The sequence below is a fragment of the Psittacula echo genome (assembly GCF_963264785.1).
Source record: "Psittacula echo genome assembly, chromosome: 15".
Taxonomy (NCBI): domain Eukaryota; kingdom Metazoa; phylum Chordata; class Aves; order Psittaciformes; family Psittacidae; genus Psittacula; species Psittacula echo.
The window spans coordinates 1,230,219-1,253,643 of NC_137751.1; the positions used below are offsets into that span (position 1 = coordinate 1,230,219).

At 40.2% G+C, this 23,425-nt stretch overlaps 1 protein-coding gene across 1 annotated transcript; it reads left to right on the forward strand.

Annotated features, from left to right (window-relative positions):
- Positions 1-716: 716 nt before the first annotated feature.
- On the forward strand, positions 717-15,603 carry GDPD1 (glycerophosphodiester phosphodiesterase domain containing 1; the record flags this gene model as incomplete). Its single annotated transcript, XM_080630072.1, has 10 exons — positions 717-852; positions 4,664-4,706; positions 8,616-8,751; positions 9,454-9,499; positions 10,748-10,866; positions 12,021-12,110; positions 13,172-13,305; positions 13,973-14,032; positions 14,866-14,917; positions 15,481-15,603. The coding sequence occupies 10 exons, from the start codon at positions 717-719 to the stop codon at positions 15,601-15,603; spliced, it is 939 nt and encodes a 312-aa protein (XP_080486198.1).
- Between the last annotated feature and the right edge of the window lie 7,822 nt (positions 15,604-23,425).

The window sequence follows — 23,425 nt, forward strand, 5'->3', positions numbered from 1 at the left end:
GCAGCTGAAACCCCCCCGAGCTTTGCACGTGACAGTGCCAAAACATTAATCATGCTCTATCAACTCCTAACTTTTAGTTGAGGTAAGATGCATTAGTGCCAGTGGCTGCAGGTGGAGGCCTAACTCAATTTCTAGAATATCTGTTTTTAATTAGCATGCATATAGAATTTAATTTGCTGCAATACAGTAATTATACTGCATGACCAGAGTTGAGACCTGCTTTCTGTTCAGTACATCTCTAACCAGTGGGTGTGGAAAACGCTGTTGTGTGTCAGTGAAGAAAACGGTATCTCATGATAGTCTTCACGAGTTCGGGGTTACCACGCACTGAGCGGTGCTCAAGCACTGAGATGAGAAGCGCTGCGGAGAGCGGTTGTCTCTGAGAGACACGGCCATGCTACAGGGAAAGCGAGACGGGGAATTAACGCGTGCAGCTGGAAATGGCTGGCGGCGTTTGCCAACCGCTTCTATCAGTGCAAAGCGGGACAGCGGGCGAGGGCCCTGCCGCGCTCCACCCGCCTCAGCCCGGCGCTGAGCCGCGGATCTCCTCACGGCTCAGCCGCCGGCGGCTAGGGCAGGGGTCCCCGCGCCTGCGCACTGGGGGCGGCGGTGCGGCTGCGCGGCAGCGGCTCCCGCAGCGCTGGCGCCTCGGTGAGAGCGGGGCGGGACGAGCCGGGCCGTGGCGGCAGCGGGATACAGCCGGCGAGAGGCGCAGGATGTCGGCAGCGCTGTACGTGCTCTCCACGCTGGGCGGATACGTCCTTACCTCGGCGCTGCTCCTCAAGTGTCCGGGGCTGCTCCACCGGCCCAAGCGGCAGCGCTTCCGTTGCCGGCACATCTCCCACCGCGGCGGTGAGTGACGGGATGCGGGGGGGGTCTGCCCGCTGCGGCCCCGGGGCGCCGCTTCCCGCCCTCCCCTCAGGCGGGCTGGGGCCTGAGGGGCTCCCTCGGTTCCGCGCTGCCTCAGTGCGGGCGGGCGCTCCGGAGCCCTGCGGAGGGTGCTGAAGGGCCCCTGGGCGCTGCCCGCCGCTCTCGGTCTTAAGGGACCTTCTTCCCGCAGCCTAATTTTAGGAGCCACCTGCTGACCAGTGCTTGATTTCAGAGCTGAATCAATCTGCGAACTAGGAACGCGTCAGCCGAAAACTGCTTGCGTTACGTGGGTCGGGATGGTTCCCCTCTCAAACGTACATATTATTTGCTTTAATGATTCTGTACTATGGCATTTCTCTTCCTAATGAGAAAGGTGACTGACTGTTGCTTAAACCAGGTACCAAAGGTGAATCTTCTTGCCTCTAAATGCCTATGTGCTTTACTTTCTGACTTCAGAAGAAATGCAGTTTGCCGTGACTTTGTTCTTGCTCCCCTTGCAGTTGGAGACAGTTTCAATGGTTCAGTGCTGTGGTGAAACCGATCCCATTTTGAGAGTTTTATCCCCTCCATGGGGTCTTTGCAATGACCTTAGTTACGATAATACAGCCCTGAGCCTGAGGAGGAAGTGTTTTGGCTAGTTGCACTAAGCACCATTAAAACAACAGGAAAGCCTTACCCAATAGGAGGGTTATTCATTATTTGTTCAGAGACAAAGTCCACAGCCTTCGAGTTGTTCTGTGCCTGTATAGTGCGAAATACACCCGTGGTAGAGGTACAACCCTTAGCATTTGGGCAGCTTGCTGGTTGTTGGGTACTGTGAGACTGAAGATCCCTTACTCTCTACTCTCTGTAGTGTTTACCTCATAACTTAGATTCCTGTGAAGCTTAAGTTCTCCTCGAGCCTTGGTCATGCTGTAGCTTTAGATGCAGTGTGAGGTTGCCTATTGCATTGCTCCTGTTAACTTAATAGATCAAGGTAACGCTTAACTTGTTTGGCTTTTTCTGTTCTGAAGTTTAAGCCTGTGGGTTTTGATTTCGCTTCTTTCTTCACACAGGAATGTTCTTATGTTGGTTTATAGCTCATCAGTGCAAGCATCCCTGAATTATTTCTTCACTTCTGTATAATTTTAAAATTAGTCACTTCTGAGAACAGTAATGAGGTCTTGCTGTTCTGCGTTAAGAGTCCTCTGCCAATGCCGGCTTCATGGATTGGGTTACAGGGTCTTTGAGGCAAGGTAGCATGACGATTTTTACAGAATCACAGAATAGTTGATATTGGAAGGGACCTCTGGGGATCATCTCATCTGATCAGACCAGACCAAGGGTGACTACAGCAGGTTGTTCACAAGTTAGGTTTTGAATACATCCAAGGATGGAAGCTCCACAGCCTCTCTGGGCAGCCGATTCCAGAGTTTGAGCACTCTTGCAATAAAAAAGGTTTTTTTCTTATGTTTATAAACCGTGTTTCCTGTATTTCAATTTGTTCCTGTTGCCTCTTGTCCTTTCCCTGGGCACCACCAAGGAAAGTCTGGCGCAGTCTTCTTTACTTCCTCCCATCTGGTATTTATACACGTGGGTAATATCCTTCAAAGCTTCTCCAGGCTAAAAAATTCCAGTGCTCTCAGCTTCTTACTGTATGCAAGAATCTTTTATTCCTTAATTTTCACAGCATCCCTTATTTTCTATGGACTTGTACGAGTAGATCCGTGTCTGTCTTGTACTTTGGAGCCCAGAACTGGGCATGTCATTCTAGGTGTGATTTCACTGGTGCTGAGTAGAGGACAACAGTCACTTCCCTTGACCTGCTGGCAGGATTCTTCCTAACAGGCAGCTTTGCTTACATTAGGGGGAAGAGTCTTCCTTGAGTTGGAGCTTGACATTGACTCCATCTTGTCCCATGGTAGTGCTTTCAAAGTTAGAATATATAATTGTAATTTTTTGACGTTACATTTTGGCTCATAGGATGCTGAAGTTTGCTGGGGAAGGTGATTTCTGTATGGGAAACGCAACAACATAAGTGGATGAGACATGGATCTGGAGGTGCATTTAAGTACCTGTCAGAAGCCCTTTGGTCAGCCCAGCCTTTTCATTTTTAAGGAGGGAAAATGATTTAGCACATCAAATCACTCGCTTGTCTTAGTTCCCTTTTCTGAGTGTGGTTGTGGAAGCCATGTTGCTAACCTAGAATTCCTGTTTCAGCTGATCTCTCAACTTTTTTCCTCATTTGCACAAAACTCTACAAGTCAGGCTTTTTGTTACCAGCTGGTTTGACTTGCCGTACCTACCTCCCTAACATGTGACTTGTCAAATCAGTCACTTTTAAGTTGTATTTTTGGGACTTTCTGCCCAGGAATGTTAGTGTACTCTTGGTTTGTTCACAAATTGAAGGCTGATTCATGATTTTTTTCCCCTCGCTTACCATGCAGGATGCATGGGGTGAGTTGTCACAATTGATAAGTTATCTAAAACCTCAATTTTTATTGCAGTTAACTTGTAAGTGACCATCCAAGTCCTGTGCAGGCTTTCCCCATCTGTCAGGCAATCATCAAAGTATACAATGAGATTCTCATGCTCTGCTCTAACCCCCGGTCACTTTTGCCACTTGGCTTATTCTGAGTTCTGCTCTCAAATTCCATAAAATATTAGTGAATACCTGTTCACAGAAGCTGCTGTGGATTTACTGTATCTGTTCATGATAAACAACACAGATTGTGCCATTATAAGTCAGTTAAGTCTTTTGTTGTCTGAACTTGCCAATGCAAGCTCACCTGATAATAACAATATGAAATTGCTAGTTGTGCCTGCATAGAATTGCATCGCTTTCATTAAGTAACTAAGCACAGACTTGTGTAAGGACGTACTGATGAGGCCTCATTAATAGGCAAAACCTTAATTGGAGCTTTTATAATTGTTGTTTACAAAGTCTGTCATTCATCACTGTCAATGAGTACTTAAAATTTGCATCGATATCCTCTTTGGTACTTGGATCTTCCTGAAGTTGGATTTCAGCCTATAATACTGCCAGTTTTCTGAGGGAGGGAGAAGGCACAAACAAGCTTTTCCACTCCCTAACCAGGGTGACTTTCGAAGATTTTTATGTTGAGAATGATGGCTTAAAGAGTTTACTCCTGCCTGAGAGAAAATGCTTGTGCCTTCATTTCTTAACTGGAGTTGATGTGTGTTTCATTTCTTGTGTACGAGGCCTCCTTTTGCCAGCAGCATAAGCCTTCACTGACAGATTTGTGCTGTTTCAGGATGTATCCTTGCACTGAGAAAGGAGGTTGTTGCCTCTTTGAGCATCAACTGGGTCACACGTTTAGGGAATATCTGCTTTAGAGAGTCTTGGGCACTTTTTTCTTTCCTTTTTGTTTTGGGTTGGGTTTTTTTTTTTCCTCATTTCTTGTCACCTTTTCTTGTGTTACTTCAGAGTTAGTGGGAGTAGACATTTTGCATATGCTGTTCCTATACCTGTAGAGCGTATTTTTATAGCCAAATAGAGTGCCTTTAAGGAAAAACGGCATCCAACCTCTGATAAAACAAACCAAGACACATTTTGTTACACAAATCCAAGATAACAGTATTCTCCCCCTTCCCTTCAGGAAGGCCTGTCTCTTGGATCTCCCCAGCAGGTTAGTGGCAACAAGGATTTCTGACTCTACCTTTGTACTACCTCCAAATATTTCCTCAAAATATACATATTTCATTTATTGTTTTAAAAAATTTATTTATTTCCACTGCAATTGAGGGGAGGAAAAGGAATTTTCACATGGTTTAGTTTTTGTTACTTTTGTAGGTGCTGGAGAAAACCTGGAAAACACGATGGCAGCCTTTCACCAGTGAGTACAAATGGAACTAATAATGCCTAAGTCAGCAGTGTTCTCTCTGTTTGCAATGAGTGAAACAATCAATGAAGATATGACTTCATTAGTTGTTTGGTGCTTAGTGTCCTGTTTCTGAAACTCATCTCTCCTTTGGGAGACTTCTGTGGATTGCTAAACATCACTCCAATTTAAACAGGAAGGAATTGGGATATCGGAAACTGTGAGTTGCACCTGATAACATGGTAGACTGGCCATTTGAAATAAACCCCCTGAGACCCGATTCCTCCTGTGTTAAATAAAACATGAAGCAATACTGCTTCCATGTTTAATGGTGATTAGTTCTATTAATTTATGTGTTATTATAAAGTTATTTTTTGTAACCAATAGCTGTTTTTTCTAGATGCATTGATGTTTCACAAAAGGTATTTCAGATCATATCCTAGACCAATTAGCATATTAGCTAATTAGCATACAAGGCTGGATTTCAGGAAGTCTGAATCTGTTGACTGCTGTTATGGCTGTAAGAAATCCTCTGTAAATCTATTAAAAATGTTTGTGTTAAGTTCTTTTTCCCTTTATACATATGTGAAGTGAAAGCCTTTTATCTAGGGTTTAAAATGGAGCTGGTACTGGAAAGCCTTTTAAGGCCCCAGAGTTTAAGTAGTGAGTTCTAACAAGGTTTTCAAAGGCATTCCAAAAGGAAGCATATCTAAAACTCTAGCTGCCAGTGAGAAGTGACCAAATTACTTGGGCTTCTTTTTGGTTTGATTGTTTGGGGTTTTTTTAAATTTGCTTTTTGCTAAGCAGCCTCATCAGTTTGCACATTTCCTTGCAGGCTGAGGAGTGCCAGCTTTCCCAACTGAGCAGTGCTATTGAAAGCACTGCAGTATTTTCTATCTCCATGGAAGCTTAGCATACTTTTGTGTTTTGGTATGTTGGGTTTTTTTTCCTGCTGATCTGCCTTTTCTCAAGTCTGCTACTTTGTTTTCTGAAAGTGTGTTTTTTCTGTTTCTGCTTTTTAACCATTTCTTAATTTTCATTTAGTATCATACTGGTTTTAAATGTGTGGGGCTCTTGCAAAGTGAGTTACACCATAACCTATTTTTATGTCATTCCCAGAAGTGAGCTGTAGTACTTGGAGTAAGGACTGTACTAGGAGTCAGATAATGTTTTGTGGTAATACAGACGTTTGTCTGACTCTCCTATGACCATTCTAATTAATTTGCAATTACAGTGGTAGCAGATGTGTTGAGGTCTGCTTTTTGAGCTCATCACAACTGCTGATGTTAAAGTTCAAGTTACTTTGAGATTAGTTGGATAAAGGCATTGTACTCCTGCAGAAAGGAGAGTCAGAGCAATTACTGCATTAGGCAGTAGAAAGTCTTCTGGCTTCCTCTGTCAAGGGGTAAAGGCTTTGTCCCTCCTATCTGTTCATTCCTATCTCCACTGGTAAGCTAGCGAAAGGAATTGGGAAGAAAATTGGTGATCTGCGTGGTGAAAAAATTAACCTAGATTGGCTCAGACGTCTCGTATTTGACTGGTGATGTAGTTGAATCCAAAAGAGGATGCTTGTCTGCAGCATAAGACCTACCCCCTTGGTTTTGCCTTGTTGACAGTAACCTAAGTATTAACAAGCAGATAGTTTTATTTATGCTATTTACTCTTTAACAACAATTGGAGAATATTTAATACTGTTGCATGACAATGAAAAAATTATTATAGTAGTACATAAAGCATATGAAAAGAGAGGCCTTAGTGGTAATTTCAACCTCTTACTAGCCTAATTTATAAATATTCTGGAAAGCAATTATAAGCTTTTTGTACCAAAGACAGTACTTCTTTGGTTTTGCATGGTAAAATGACTAATAGATGTCTTTTTGGGGGGCTGTAATCATGTTATATTGCATTTAAATGCTGCTGTGGTGGGTTTAGATTTTAAAATAACTGATCTTAAGCTAAGAGAGACACTTTGTGTCTTAAAGTATTTGGGGATCTGGCATAAAAGATGTCATAAGGACTTAATTACTAGTTTAATAGTCCCTAATAGAGCCATGTACTTTAGCATTGTCTTTACAGGAAGCTGCTAAGTAAACTCTCCAGGTATTTTCTTACAGTATTTCCTTTTATTTTATGAACATACTTTAGAGAGAAAGCTTTAAACACTGTAGTTACAGGAATAAAAGCATGAGTTCAACTTCGTATTTATAAACTCTATACATTGTGCTACATTAGGCGTTGCCTAGTGGAATTTAATTTGCAAAGTAAGTCTTTTCTTAGATAGTTTCTGGTACGTCATGTCAAACAGTTGGAGTTAAACACAAGCTCAAAGAGCTCAATCATCTTAATTTGCAAATGGGAGTCTGCTTCCCAACTTTTGTTCTGGAGCAGTTGGATCTGAATCCAACACATTCTTCTGAATCTGGAGAGATCTGGAGTCCTGTAGATTGATGTGTTATTACAGAGCTGCAGAACAAACTGATTTCCAGCTGAAAAGACTTGGCACTTTAAGGGAGCTTATTTAGCAGCAAGCTGCTAGTAAGAGCCTGGCAAATTCCCAGATTTGCTAACAAGGAAAGTTGCTGTTCTCGTTTTTCCATGTAGCATCACTCCTGAATTTCTTAAGCAGTAATATTTCTAATAAATTTGGCTGGTTAATTAATAATACATGGTACTAGCTGGGAACATCTATGAATTTGGCAGATCTCCTGCAGTGTGTTTGGAGATGCTGTTCCTCAGAAGGCAAAATTACATGGAACAGGCTGTGTATCTTCCATGTGTAATAGGATTTTGTTCCTCTCCTAATTCTTAATTAGTGGCACTGGAAAACAGTTAATAAATTGGTTTTAATTTGACAACTGTCTTCTTGGTCATTATCCCAGCTGGACCAGAAATTGTGTTAAACACTTAAGGGAGTATGTTCAGTTTTATTATGTTTTTTTGTTTTGCTTTGTTATTGCATTTGCGAATGTTTGGGACACTTCTGTACTTAAGGAAAAGGCTGTTAGTGAAGTCACAGAGCTTTGGGTCTTGTATAAACTATTCTCAGATGTTACAGGTTTTTTCATAGGTGGTTAAAAAGGAATAGGCTGGTGTTTTGAGGGAAGTGTTCATGCTTCAGATCAGGACTTTCAGCTGTCTGCTGGGACCTTCTGGGTATCTTGTCTAAGGAAATGAGCAATTCACTTCTTGTTGTTAGTTCTTCTCTAGTGTGAGGTTTCCTGTACTTATTTTTCATCAATATTATTGCTGCTTTCTGCTTTCTTTACACCTATGAGCTAAGCTTTGATAGAGTGGATTTGGAATTGGATTAGAACTCTTCAGAGCAGCAGATTGGAACAGGAATAGATTTTTTTCTTTGAGAAATATGACTGGCTTCTAGTGGTTTGTATTTTTTTAAAATTTAATATTACAAATTTTTCATTAAAGTATTAATTTGTTTTTAAATGTAATTTTGCCAGCCAAAATCCCCATTGCTAATTTCCCGATTAACTTAAATCAAGTAAAAAAGGGCTTTCACATCGCTGTCACTTGTTGTCTGTGCTTCCCACAAAATTGATTATGGTTTTTTTAAGAGCTGTGTTCTTCCAGTGGTCCTAATAAACATCACTCAAAATTACTTTAGAAGTCAGTTTCTGAATCCTGAGGTGGTAAGCTGCAATCGACAGCTACTTGATTTCTATGGAAGATGAAGCCAAAGCTTAAATTCTGTCTCTGATTCATGATACCTTGTTTGATCTTGCATCAGCTTTCTCACTGCAGCAGTTATTTGCTTCTCGCTTTGTAGCAAGGTGGTGAGGAATCCTTGCATCATAAAGCATCCAAAGTAATTCCAGTGGGATTAGTTTAGTCGAATAACATATATGTGTTAGGTTTGGATCTTTACCAAATACATGTGTGGTTCAAGGCAGGCTTCTTTGCTTCCAGTGCGGTTAATATAGGAACAGACATGTTGGAGCTGGATTGTCACTTGACAAAAGACGAGCAAGTGGTTGTGTCCCATGATGAGAACTTGAAGCGATCAACAGGAGTTGATGTCAACATATCTGACCTCAAATACTCTGTAAGTTGAAGGAAAAAACGGTAGTGCTAGATGATATTTAAAAGCGTGTTTGCGGAGTGACTGGGGTGGCAGGAAGCTCATGTGCATGGATGTCTAATATCCAAAATCTGAGAGGATTCATCTTGTCTTACTAAAAGAACAAGTTAACTCGGCTCCATGTGTGGTCAGAGGATCACACTCTGAGACACTCCATGTGTCTCAGAGGATCACACACAGCACATTTCCAGAGGGTAACTCCTTCCAGGAGCAGGCTGGATGAAGACCTGTCTGGAGGTGGGCCTGTTTTGCCATACTGATGGCGAAGGCAGCTTAATCAACAAGCTTCTTTTCCTGTGACCAACTTTTTAGTGGGAAAATAGGTAGGTGAATCCCACCTGCATTTACTATTTTAAAAGCCTGTTTTACAGAGCTGTCTTTCCATCTGATATTGAAATGGGATTATCAGAATTTTCAGACAGGTATCTGGAAATGTTTTGACTTACTCAGCTACAGGTAGCACAAGTCTAAGAATCCCAAATAGTTCAAGTACGAATAAACACAGTCATAAAATAAATTACTTTGTGGGCAAGAAGATTTTGAAAGAAGTTTTGTCTTTAAAGGTAACTTACATGGCTTATGAATATTTTATTTTGTCTTTTTCAAAAAAATGGATGATTACATTCCCACATTTGAATTAGTGTTCCATTTCCCTTTATTTTTAAGGAACTGCCACCATATCTCTGCAAGTTGGATGTCACCTTTCAGAAAGGTAAGTTTTTATCTCCTGCTGTTTCAGTTTACAGTAACTAAGTTTCCATTAGTGTAGTGTGGCAATTTCAAATTGGCCAAGGGGAAAGCAGATTTGCTTCTATCAGTATCTTGATAAGAGAAGCTTTAAAGGGAAAATACAGTCCTAGGTTTAGAAACCAAAATAGATTTTTTTTATTCCACATCACTTGACAGTGACAAAGTTTAAGATGTGGTATCCCTCTTCCAAGTAAATGTTTCAGTTGTTTGCTTGTCTGCTGCTTGCAACTGCTTTCTCGTTCCCTTGTGAGTTCTCCAGAAGGTGCTGATTGAAAATTTGTTGTTCTGAAAAACGAAGAGAAGGCAGAAGAGAGTTTCTTTACAATATAAGTGTCATTGTTCTGGTGCACTCTGGGCCTGAAGTACTACGAGATGTCAGATAATACAGACGTCTTCAGAAGATAAATGAAAAGAGCAGTAGTTACTGTATGTACGACAAAGTTCAGTACCAGTATTGCTGCAAGAGAAGAAAACGTATTAAAAAACATAACCTCTTTTCTTGTGAAAACTGATTTGTGGGATTGTAATTTGAATAAAGCACACAGGCTAAAATTGAGAGCATTGCCATCTAGAAAAGGCTACTGGGGATGGTAGCAAATGTGTTTGCTTGAGGGACTTTGACGTCTTTCATAACCTTTCCAGATTTCAGTTGCCCAGCAAGCAAATTCAGTGTTAAACTTTTCTGTTCAAAATTGCAAAATACTTAAAATACAAAGAAATGGCAAGAGCTTTCAGATAATTCGTTAGAGCCATAAACAGTTTCATACAATAAAGTTGGGGGTTTTGCCTTCTGTTCCCTTTACTCATGATGCTTCTCCAGTAAATTTTCCTAGAAGAAAAAGTTTTTGTCATTTTGTCATATTCCATATTAATCTCATTGCCTTTGGTATGTGGTAACTGAGCCCATGTTTGCTGTTTCAGGATTTTAACGATGCCTGCAAACCTACTGTTGCTAAATAATGAATTTCACGAAGTTAAAACCTAAATGTGCAGTATGCTTGGGGTATTTTCATTATGGAAATGAGCTTGTCATAATGAATTACAGCAGAGGGGAATAAATTCCTTTTTTTTTAAATAGTTTAAAAACATGCTAAATCTAGGAACTATATACTTTTTCAAATGTTAAGATAATGAGTGCTCTGACATCTCAGCTTTTATCTGCGGTATATTAAAAATGGCCACAGCAGTGACAACTTTCTTGTTTTCCCAGAATGTCATTGTGAGGGAAAAGATAACCGTATTCCACTCCTGAAAGAGGTGTTTGAGGCATTTCCACAAACTCCTGTCAACATTGACATCAAAGTGAACAACAACGTGTTGATCAAAAAGGTACATGAAAATCCACGCTGAACTGAGACTGAATGTCATGTAATGATGTTGAAATTCCAAAGAAGTTTCTTAGTTTCTTAGATTAATGGCAGTCTGTGCCCTTGGGCTGCTTCATCCTTCATGTGTTAGATCTTGCTCCATGTATGAAGTGATCTCGTGCAAGATATCCAGCAAGCAGCTTTTTACTGACCCTTTATATTGACATGAAACTGATGCTACACTGCTAGGGGCATGTTTGGTTTGTACTTCATGTGAAGGGTGTTGCTTGCTGCAGCAGCATAAAATCACAGTGTCAGTGTAAAGATAAGTGCTCATCACAAAAATGAAATCTGCTTTCCATCAGATACTATTTTGCCATTGAGCTTCCTTAAGTTCTCTAGAGGGCTTTTTGTAGTGCTGTGGCTGCATTTGAGGTAGAGTTAGTTTTCGTCCTGCTACAGTGCCATGTTTTAGCTTTAGTATGGGAATAGTGTTGATAACACACCAATGATTCAGTTGTTGCTAAGAAATGCTTACCTGAAGTCAAGAACTTTGTCATTGCTTGTGCTCTGCCGGTGAGGAGGGGCACAAGAAGCCAGGAGAGAGCACAGCCGGGACACCTGACCCAAACTAGCCAAAGAGATATTCCATACCACAGCACGTCATGCCCAGTATAGAAACTTGGAGGGGGGATTGGGTGGGAGCCACTGATCGCTTTTCGAGGACGTGCTGGGCATTGGTCAGCGAGTGGTGAGCAGTTTCAGTGTGTATCACTCGTTTTCTCTTGGAGTTTATTCCGCTCTCTTTATTTGTTATGTTTTACATCAAATATTAAACTGTTCTCTCAACCCAGATTCTTTTGCCTTTTATTCTGGTTCTCCTCCCCATTCCACTGGGGTACTGAGGGGAGTGAGTGAGCAGCTACGTGGTACTTAGCTGCTGACGCGGGTTAAACCATGACATTCAGGTACAATGGTCTTTCCTTTTATCTGCTGACCTGATCACCTGTTTCTTTCCAGTCAAAGCAGCACAATCGTCTTAAGATGGGAAAAGGTATAGAAGAACTATCTTTAATGACTTGCATAGTTGGAAAGTAGGAAGTAGAGTTTCCATTAAGTAATGCTGCACATAATTTCAGTGAATACATCTGAGGGTTCTGCTTTTTTATGTTGCAGGTTTCCGAGCTGGTGAGTCAGTATAAGCGAGAGCATTTGACAGTATGGGGGAATGTCAATTACGAGGTTGTATCAAAGTGTCTTAAGGAGGTAAGGCCGGGTCCAGCTAAGCTTCATTCTTTCTTACTTGTTACTGTGTGGTGATAAAATGTACAGCAAAGCACCCCGTAAATCAGTATTTAGTCAGCTATGCCCAACTTTCTAGATGTGATGAGAAATTTTGTGCTTAGATATATTCTGCTTACTGTGCTGTTAGGATAAATCAAACACAGTTAACATCCATATTAAGCTTAATCATGTTTTGTTCTTGGTCTGTAAGATATAGGGAGGCATGATTTTATGCCAGGAACTGTTACAGGCTGGTTTGCACATCATTCATCTGCTACAAAAGCAATTTTTCTAAGGATTGCTTATTGTCTGTTTCTTTTTATGAAAATAATGGATGTGGCCACTAGCTGACACACAGTTACATTGGTATAGAGCTGGTTTACAGCTGTAGATTTTATTTTTTTCTGGTTTATTTCTTTTATTTCATTTTTGAGGAATTGTACCATTTAGAATTAAATTAAAACTTCGTTTAGTCCAAAGGAGTTCTGCACCTGAGTGAAACTGATCTAGTTGAGAGTATGGATATTGTTCTAATTTATCTATTCAGGACAACACACCATTTCTTACCTGAAAAGCACTTATATTTGTTCATTTTTGTAACATCAATACCCAGATATTTTAGTTCATAGACCATCATCTTTAAAATAGGTTGTGATGCAAGTTGATGTGATATCAAACTGTAACAAGTCCTGTGCTAAAGCACATCTTCTTCTTTGTGGTAATACTTGTGTGAGAGAGAATGTGTAGTGTTGCGCAGTCTGGAAAGATGCTGAAGGCAGGTAACAAACATAGTACTGCAGCCAGTGAAACTTTGCCTTTTCAGGTCCCTGTTGCCCCTTCAAACTGCATAAAACTGTTGCTTGGATTACAGATTACAAGGAAGAGTAATTTAAATTCAGTGCAAGCATGTCATAAACAGTTGGCAACTTAATCTTTAGGTGCAAGCTCTAAGCTTTAAATGTGCGCTGATGAATAAATTTAATTGCAGCAGACTCAACTATCTACCAAGGTAATTTAGAATCTTGCTTTCATGGTTCCTGCAGAACGCTGATATTCCCATCATCTTCTGTTTGCAACGTGTCCTCCTGCTTCTTGGCCTGTTCTACACTGGTCTGCTGCCATTCATTCCTTTCAAGGAAGAATTCTTGGAGATTCCCATGCCTTCAATCATCCTCAAGTGAGTTTGAGTCTGTTGGTGGGTGCTGCACTGAAATGATAGTAAAGCAAGTGAATAAGCAAGTGAATGATGATGCCACCTTGAACATTGGTTTAGTCAACATCCTTGGACTGAGGAGACTTTTTTGTTAATTTAGGCACTTCTGTATATTCCTCAGAGAAAGCTGTGGAACTCTCCTCCTCTGTAGTTAACCTGTCTCTGTCCAGCTCCAGGTTCATGTGGGGTGCGTGTGTATACCAATGTTGCCTGTTTACAGCATTTCCTGTGAATACTGCCTTCACACAGATACCTTTACAACTTGCCATCTAGATAGTAATATGGAGCAGTTCCATACAGATAACTAATTCTTGCACTTTTCTCCCTCTTCGTTGGGAACAAATTAGTCTGATTAAGGCGAAGAGGCAAGTCATTAGTAGGTTATATACAAGTTTTCACATGCTCTTTTTTTATCATACTGTACTCAAAATGCTGCTGAATACCCGTCTCTGCTGCTTCTCTTAAATGTGGCGCATTTCTCTTGTGTAACCCAATTCTAAGTCACTGTCGTAGTGAAATTGCTGTTCTAATTTGAGAAACTGCAAGATTAATTCTTCATGTTCCTTTTGCAGGAACATCTTAATATTTTAAACTGTGCCCTGGTAATCTTTTGTTTTCTCTTCCTCAACAGGCTGAAAGAACCACAGAAGGTGACAAGAAGCCAGAAATTTATTATCTGGCTAGCTGACACGTAAGATTGTATCTGATTACATTTTTATTTCTATTTGCCTTTATTTTAACGGTTGGCTCAAGCAACCAAGACTATTGCTATAGCTACTTGTTGTATTGGAATTTAATTATTTATTTTCTTGGTTTCCTCTAGCTTTTTTTGTCAGTACAGGATAAATCATACCCAAATCTTATGTAGTGTTCCTGTATGCTTTTATTTTTCATAAACTGAAACATACTGAGGTGCAGTAAGTGGTCATTATTCCAATTTAGTCTATTCAGTTTGCCATTAAGTGTGGTCAGCTAATTAGCATGCAAGTAGATTCAGAATGCAGCTTCCATGTTTCATGGGATTGTGGCTGTTTCATAATGTTGTTAGAGGGGATGCTGTTTGGCTCACATGGAGCACTTTGCATTTGAAGAATATCCGTGCTTCAGAGGCAACTTAGTAACACACTTTGAATATGATTGCAGTTAGTTTCTTCTGGCTGTTCTGTGTCTGACATCTGTCAGCTTGATTTCCTAAGTGGCCAGTAGAATTAAAATCTCTTCTGAAAGCAAAGGGATTAATTCATCAGACATGGTGCAGGGTACATGTACAATGAAGGAGTCTGCTGGATTTGATCTGCAGAAGAGTTGATACAAATATCCATAGCTAATGCAGATTTCTGGGTACTGTGTTAATCAGTCTTGAGTGGCTTGAGCTAAAGGTTTCCTATAATTAGGTTTCTAATCTCTTTTGGAAAACATTGAATCGAAATGCTGTATGAAAAAATTTATTACAGAGTATCAACATGCATTGAAAACTTCATATATACTTCAAGTTCTTAAATAACATCATTCTCCATTCTGCAGACTGCTAATGCGGAAAGCACTTTTTGACCACCTCACTGCTCGAGGCATTCAGGTACAGTGTGGCAAAGAGAAAGGAAATGTGCTTTTAACATAGTGAGAATTTGAACCAGCTACATATGGCCTTAAGATGGGTTTATGTTCTCCCCAGCATGTTCTGTGTGTTGCTAGGTTATGCGTTGCTTTTTGGTTTCTGAGCAATAGCTTATGCTCTTATATTTGCAGTTCTGTAGTTGCAAAGGAAGAATTGTATGTTTGGAAAAAACCTCTTTAAATTCCTTTAAGATCTGCACACAAACACTTCAAACTTAAACCTACAAAATCTGCTAAACTGCTTACCTGTTCTGGGCTTTTAACAAAATAATTGAATACAAATACCTGAAGTCTCTGAAAGTAATGAAATGGAGTTGGAATCGCCACTAGAAAAGGCCTCCATTTGGAGGACGAGGGAGAAGTTGGATGCGTTTGTGTGTATGTCTTTGGCATCTGAGTGTAATAGTTTATTGTTTTAAATATGTGGCATCATCTCTCACATGAAATAATTTAAGTTAAAAGTCACCTTTTTTTATTTCTTTGAGTATTTCCTGGAATAATTTGTCTTTCTATCCCATTTTACAGGTGTATATTTGGGTACTGAATGAAGAACAAGAATACAAGAGAGCATTTGATCTAGGAGCAACTGGAGTGATGACAGACTATCCAACAAAACTTAAGGAGTTTTTACATAATTATCCAGCATAAATGAAGAAATCCAAGGAAGTTCTTGCAGATTGTGAGCCAAGGATTTTCTCCATTAAAAACAAAAAAAAGAGCAGCATACACAGATCACTTTGAAAGATGTAACTTGGATGATCTGTTACCTTGTTGTCAGGTTGCTACCCAATGTAAAGGCTGTCTATTTATTTTAAAACTTTAATTACATAGTTTACATTTGTAAATAGCTCATTTAGCAATAGCACACTTCACATATAGTGATGACTAGGAAGAAACTTGCTGGATTGGATACCTGTAGATAATAAACGTTATTTTACCTGTCACAAGTGTTCCTAAGCAGATGTCAAGACATGTCAGTTATTCCAGTTATATCCTAGTGGGCAGAAACTAAGGAATTTCTGAAAGTGTTGTGTTGCTTTTAGTTTTCAGATAACCTGGTAGGGCAAAAAAGAAAACGCACAGGAGAAGCAGAGAGTGGAATCTGTGGCTGGCCGAACAGTGTAGCCTGTGAAGTATTGTCCATAAAGGTGGTCACTTTTTTACTAAAATGAATTTATTTGGTCAGTGTAGATTTACTCTGTTATTCTTACTGCTAAGAATGTTAAACTTGAGTTGCAGCTGTACATAGACCCCTTTCTGCTGTGATGGCAATACTGTGACTCACCAGTCAAGTTCCAAGTGTGGTATTTAAGCCAGGTTCTGGGTTTGACACTGACTTCTACTGCAAGGGCCTGGGTTTGCTGCTGGTTCTGATCTGCCTGTCAGGCTACTGTGGCATGGCAAAACCTGGCTTTCCAGAAAGGAAGATTGCACTTTCTGGAGATTACACTTACTTTGAAGTAGTCTTTTCATAGAGGAAACCAGTATTCTAGGAGTCTTGCACATCTGTAGTTCTAACATCTGTTGTCTTGATGATGGAAAGTTGGTTTTAGGGTGAGGGACCAAAGAAGACAAAGTTTGGTCAGGAGTTTCAGGAACAAATTTAAATGTTCCTATTAAATGAATTTACCCAAAGCAGATTTATATGTGTACTTATAAAAAGAGCAAGTGTCAGTCCAGAGTGTGTAGATTTTAGTCTTTTCTCTCCACAAAAGAACATTAAATATTAACTAAGTTCATGTGCATGGACGTGGAAGTAACTTTACTGGCAAAAGGCAGGAAACCCCAAGTGTGGTGGAATGGGGTTACATAGGAAGGTATTTCTGGAAGCTTACATGCTGCTCTGTCCCTCTGAACAGGTGTTATACATGTGTCAAGCAGATTTGCGCCTGCAATTCCTGTGTGTTTTGGTGTTGTCATTTTAGTGGTAGGGGTTTTCAGAAGGAATTTGAATACTGTAGCTCGGTTACACATGATGACATATATAAAGCTCAGTCATTTCATCATCAGGTACTGCTGGACAAAACTATGTTTAGTGATAGTATTTACTTCTTTAAGGAACATTATGTGAAAATTATGGATCTTAATACTTGCAGTAGCCAAATGCAAGAGTGTATTTCCTGCAGGGTATACTCACTGTGATAAAAACTTATAAAGTAATTTCTTATCCCTTGCTAGCTCAGATTTGGAAGGGTTCCTGTATCACTGCACTGGCTGCTGTCCCATACTTGTAATCATGGAGCACCTTTGCTCGTCAGTAGGCTGGCAGTTAGAACGTGAAGTGTATTTGGATGGATAATATTTGTTTCTGCATTGCAATTTCTTTCTAAAGAGTATTTCTGTGTGGATAAAGTGGAAGAAACTACTGCATTTATGATTTAAGTGAACATGTGATGATAGCAAATGAGTTAATGGTGTCCTTCTAAATACCTGCCTGCTTAAGAGGGCTGTAGAGTCAATTTCCTCATAATTTAATCAGGCTTGTTGCTCATTGAATGGAAGAGAGGAAAATGCAACTTTCTAATTGTTCATAGGAAAAAGGATGAAATTATTTATTATCTGCTGAGCTTTTTGTTTCCCTTTCAGACCAGTTATGTCTGGTGAGATCATTAACAATCAGTCTAGTCATAGTTCTGCCTGCTTTCTCGTAGTCACACACTAGTTATAGAGTAGGCTCCGTATGCAGCTCAGTAGGTTAAAAAAAACCCAAAACAAAATACTAACTTTCCACCCTTTCTGTCTTAATTTGGTTTACTAGTCAGTGTGTAGCTCCAGTTTGTTCTTATGCAGTGTGGTTCTCCAACTCAATTTTATTGCTGTTGAATTTCCAAGACACACCTCTGTTTATAATTCTGGGTTTAGAGAATACTGTGAAATATCAATTACACGTTAAAACTTTATTATCTTAAGTTAGGAAAATCTAAAAAAATTTAAGATACTGGTCTTGATTTCTGGACTTGATCTCTCGGGGCAGGTCGTAATTTAGTTTCTTAAATTTCCCTCATCACTGCATAAATAAACTGGTTTGCTTTATTCTGTATTGAATGACAAAACATAGTTACTGAAATGACTAACCTGTTTCTTTAATTTCATTTTAATATTTTTCCTCTTTCTCCCTAGCAGTGGTGGTGTAAACTTCTGCCTTCAAAAACGCTTAATGCATTTTCTTCCACTGGTCTTCCTAAATCTGATAACAGCTTTTCACTGTGCTGTTTATACATGACCTCTCTTTGATAAGCCTACTATTTAATATTTGAAATTTCAATGAGTCGAGTTGCATGGAAGGGAAGGGGCTCAGTGCTGGAAAGCTGCTGAATTTATTCAGTCACCCATTTGGGCTTTAGTACAAGAGCTAAGTTTAATCTCTTGAGACAGATGATGTTGCATGGATGAGGCACCAGTACACAGGGCGTAGGCCACGATAACTGTTTGTAACAAAATAACATGGAATTGAGGTAACTGTAGAATGCTTGTTCTGTCAAATCATTGTTTTGAATATTCCAGAACTTACTGTGTGATTTTTGAAGCACTTGTACAGAAAAGCATTTGTTGAGAACTTGCACAGCTGTCCAGGAGGATGTTCAGTTAATCTCTCTCTCTCCAAGGAGAGCTTCTTTTCAGGTACTTTTAACTCTTGAGTATTGTTTAACACTTACTGTGTTCTGAACCCTATTGCAAAATATTTTATGTATGAAGGATGATGCATGTATTTCATGCAGTTTTAGTTTGCAGAAAGTCTTGTGGACCTCTCTAGCTCCAAATCTATGAAGTGACTTTTCTTGTAAAGGAAGACTGATGCTTTTGAAATGTGACACATTAAAACATCTTTGCTCATAAAATACCTAAAGCTGAATACTTATTGTGACATCTTTGCCTAAAAGTATAATTTCTGAGATTATGATATTTATAGTGTAGTAAACATTGAGCTTTTGATAGTGGACTTTTTATGTGGGTAGGGTTGCTGAAAAGAAGGGGATATCTTATATACTGTAAACTTTTAAGAAATTTTTGGCAATGACATTGGTGGTTTCATACAGTAATCATAGTATCTGCAACTGTGTGCAGCTAAACAAAACCTGCAGGGGACTTACGCCTGCCTTCTCCATGTGCAAAAGAACTTAGGAGTAAACTTTTGAAGTCAATTCCAATTTGATTTTTCTATAATTTATTTAAGACAGAAACAGGAGTAGATAAACTTGACCAGAAGTGGTCTCCATATGCAGTACTAGAAAATAGGGTAGAGAATTCTGCTGGTTCAGCAATGCAGTCTGTGCTGTTGCTTCGTTGCTTCCAGACAAAGGCCTGTCTGCAGAACAGGCATTGCATGCTTCAAAGCAAGCAGCCTGCGTGGGCACACGAGAATTCAAATAATCAGAATTTAAGATTGGAGAAGAGTGGGAAGGTGTGCAAATTGGATACTAAACTTCTGAAACTTTACTGTATATTACTCAGTTTGAAGTAGAAGGGTCTTGTGTAATAATGGTAGGGGGAAAGACAAGGATGAAGATCCCAAGCATGCCAGGAGAACTGATTCTCTGGTTTTTGCCATCAGCATCGTTCAGTGTAAAGAACTGTCAATCTGTTTGTCTTAGATTGCAGCACCTTTAATCTAAAATGGAGTGTGTGGTTCTGTATGGATGAAAACAGAAAGGTGAAATGAGTCAACAAATGTTTCTTATTTAATAATATTTTGGGAAGTGTTATATATATTAGTGTTTTGGATAGCTGTGCTGAAAAGTAATTGTGTGACAGCATTGGCCTTTGCTTTGCACTTCAGTGTAAAAATGTCTGGCTGTATCAGAGCTGCTTTCTAATTACTTGTCTTTTGCAGTGGTGATGCTTAATTCTTAAGCACAATAATGCATCTTTTCTGCTTGGGGAATGTTGTCTTATTTGAAGTCTACCCTTTGGTGTTTATCCATTCGATTCTGGCAGTGTTACAAGATTCTGTGTGCACATTCATAACATTACAAGTCAGGTTTTGAAAGCACTGACAAAATGATCTTACATAGCCTGGTTCTAGGCTTCAGCTCTGACCTATAATCAGGCTCATTAGTTTAATTACAGAATGTAGCAGTTCACAGATGTGGAGGATATTGTATCCTATCTGTGTGTCTACATGATACCTGAATTGAATGGGGGAAATGAAAACATGCAGTTGTCTCTGCATTTAAGATATGGTAGCAGAGGAACTGGTTTTATTTAGATCTAGATTTAATTTAAAAATATTTTAGTGTGGCCTTTAAATTATCCTGAAATACTTTTCTGTAATGGCCTAAGGACACTCGCTCAAATTCACCATCTCCCACACACAGTGTATCTTCTACCTGCTCACTCTTGTTAGAAGAATTATGCAAAAGACTGTAGATGATCAATGAATGATTAGCAGATTATTGCATGTAAAAAGCATTTGGTAGCTGACAGGTATCTGCTGCTGAATTGGGGACACAAGCTAGCTGGTTTTGAACGTGTTCATGTTAACAGGAATTCCACTTGTAGGAGGTTTCTGTACAGTGCCGTGTTATCCTGTGTTGGGTGATAGATTGCTATAAATACAGAGCTTTCTTCTGATGATGATAAGCAGGTTAATGTTTCCTCTACTCCTAGAAGTAAATTTCCAGCTTTCCTACTGGATTTCTGTCGAATTATATTAAATATTAGGTTTTAATGTCAAGTGTAATTTTAAAGCCTAGAGGCTTCACATTAGCTAAGAGAGGTGAAGTGGGGGTTTTGTACATAACAGTGTTTAGTACCTTTTAAAGGATCTTAGCAGCCTGATGAGCGGATTCTATAGATTGCTCTGGGCAGCATTTTATTTCTTACTACATATTCTAAATGGTTAGTAAACCATACTAGGGAATGGGGAAGCATTAGTGAATGTTCCCCTCTTTTAACATGGAAAATACTTGTCTCTGACTTCAGGCTGTGTAACCTGTCATAAATCTGCAGTACGAAGATTTGGTACTTAGAATATTCAGAAGAACTTAACAGTTTATCGGAAGCAAGAAGGCTTGAGGTGCAGCTGTTTTCATTTCAGGATAGACATTTTCCCTTCATTGATGAGCAAGATCATCAGTGTCAATAGAATCAGAGAATCACAGACTGGGTTGGAAGGGACCTTAAGGCTCATCCGGTACCAACCCCCTGCCACGGGCAGGGACCCCTTCCACTGGAGCAGCTTGCTCCAAGCCCCTGTGTCCAACCTGGCCTTGAACACTGCCAGGGATGGGGCAGCCACAGCTTCTCTGGGCACCCTGTGCCAGCGCCTCAGCACCCTCACAGGGAAGAGCTTCTGCCTAAGAGCTCATCTCAGTCTCCCCTCTGGCAGGTTAAAGCCATTCCCCTTGTCCTGTCCCTGCATCCCTTGTCCCAAGCCCCTCTCCAGGTTTCCTGCAGCCCCTTTAGGCACTGGAGCTGCTCTCAGGTCTCCCCTTCAGGAGCCTTCTCTTCTCCAGGCTGACCCAGCCCAGCTCTCTCAGCCTGTCAAAAAATCTCAGAGGTCCTGGTTTGTCCCTAGAATTTCCTACGATGGATTGTTTTCCTGGCTGTCAAACACGGAACAGCAGAACGGCCGCTGGGTCCTGCCTGTTCTCCTGCCCCTTGCCGCGGGAGGCCGCCACCTCTTTGCGGTTGCTGCTCTTTTCGGTAGGGCTCTAACCGGTACATAAGCAGGGTATTCCTACGGGAAGCGAGGCGAGTGGTCATATAGGCAGTGAGGGCTTTACAGCTGCACAGTCATCTCGGTGATCTGGGGGCACAAGATGAAGCACTGGGCAACGTTTGCTGTTTTGTTGTTGGACCAAAAATAGTGATGCTGCAAGTAGGGGAAAAAAACTGTTAATAGATGGAAGCACCTTTCTTTGATCTGGAGTTTCCCTGAACATGTACTTGAAGATGATGTTTCCTGATGTGACTGATAAAATTTGAAGCATCCTCACTTTACACCTAAAGAAGAAAGGCAGTAGTAGGTGAGAGATCTCGAGTTACAAGGCCAGTAACATCAGCTAGGAATAAAACTTGGGAGTGCTAGGCACCTGAGAGCTTTATCATATTTTAAGTACCACTCATTTCTAATGCAGCACTAAAAATGCTGAGGTAGTGTCTCAATGAGTGATCCAGTGCTTTCTCCCCTCTCAATATCGTGATGGCAAAAAATAGCCTAACTCAGTGATAAATTAGGCTTTTCTGGTCTAAATGATAATGGAAGTTGAAACTGATGTCAGACACTGAGCAGCGAAACACTAGCTGTGCTGTTCAGGCTCCAAAAAATGGGTGTTTGCAAATAGAGAAGTTAAAAATCCATCTTAGCTGTTCAGTTGAAAGCTGGGCTGTCAGATAGGTCAGAGCCAAAATTCAGATTGTTTTTTTAATGAGTAAATTTCCCTAAAGCTTAGCCCAGTAAAAGCATAGATGCTGGTTAAGCTGTGCTTGCAAAGTTTGCAGCCAAACTCTAACACAGGATCAGATGAGACTTGAAGCTTCAATGAGAAAGTACCTAGGACCTAAGTAGCTTTTTATTTCTCAAAAGTGGGTGAAATGCTGCTAATGAAGCACTCTTACCACTAAAAAGCTTCTGGCCAAGAAGAAAGCTGGGCTTTTTTATGGTCTTATTTTTCTATGACTTCAAAGCTGTGTGAACCTCTAGATTTCTATGGTGATGCTGAACTTACCTAAATGTCATTCCAATTCACCACCACCCTAAAGCAAGCTTGTTACAAGAGTACTTTGCATGTATGTAACGAGTCTTGCTGTTCTCCATGTAAATGATAATGTACTTTTATTAGCAAACCAAAAATTCTGCATTGCAGCTCACTTTGGGGTGAGAAAAAAACAAATCCCTGTTACACAGCAGCCTCTTGTTCATGCGTAGATTTATTCTGCTGGTGGTTTCACCTCTGGGAACTTGTGGTAGCTTTTCACAGCTCTTGGTGACTTAAAGCTCAAGCAAATTTTTTTCACCCTTCCTGCACATAACTTGGCCTGGATCAGTTAAATGCACCTTCCTTTAGCACTGGTGAGATGGTCTAAAAGCCTGACATGTTCGTTCTTGCTGCTGGGTTTGAGGAGGAAGGAGGTTATCTAAGCAAAGAAGCTTGAAGTAAGCCTCCAACATAGGCTCCTGGTGCTCTTGTAGCTTGTTTAAAGCTAATTCAGCAATTTCCTTCTTCCTTTGAGTGTATTTGGAAGCTAGGAACTACCATGGTACTTGAATCTCTGTTAACAGATTTCAATTGTACTTGGGAGTACCAGTAGCTTCTGGGGGAAAAAAGTAATGTTGTATTTTAAAATCTGGTCTAATCTAATCTAGAATCCCTTAGCCTAGCTGGCATCTCTTACGCATGCAGTCAGAGGGGTGAGTTTTGTTGTGTGAAATAAAACTGTTTATGTCACAAGGTGTAGTGGGTCCTTTTCCTACCCACATGTATTAAAAAATAAAAAGGCCCACAACTAACAGAAATACTGTATCGCC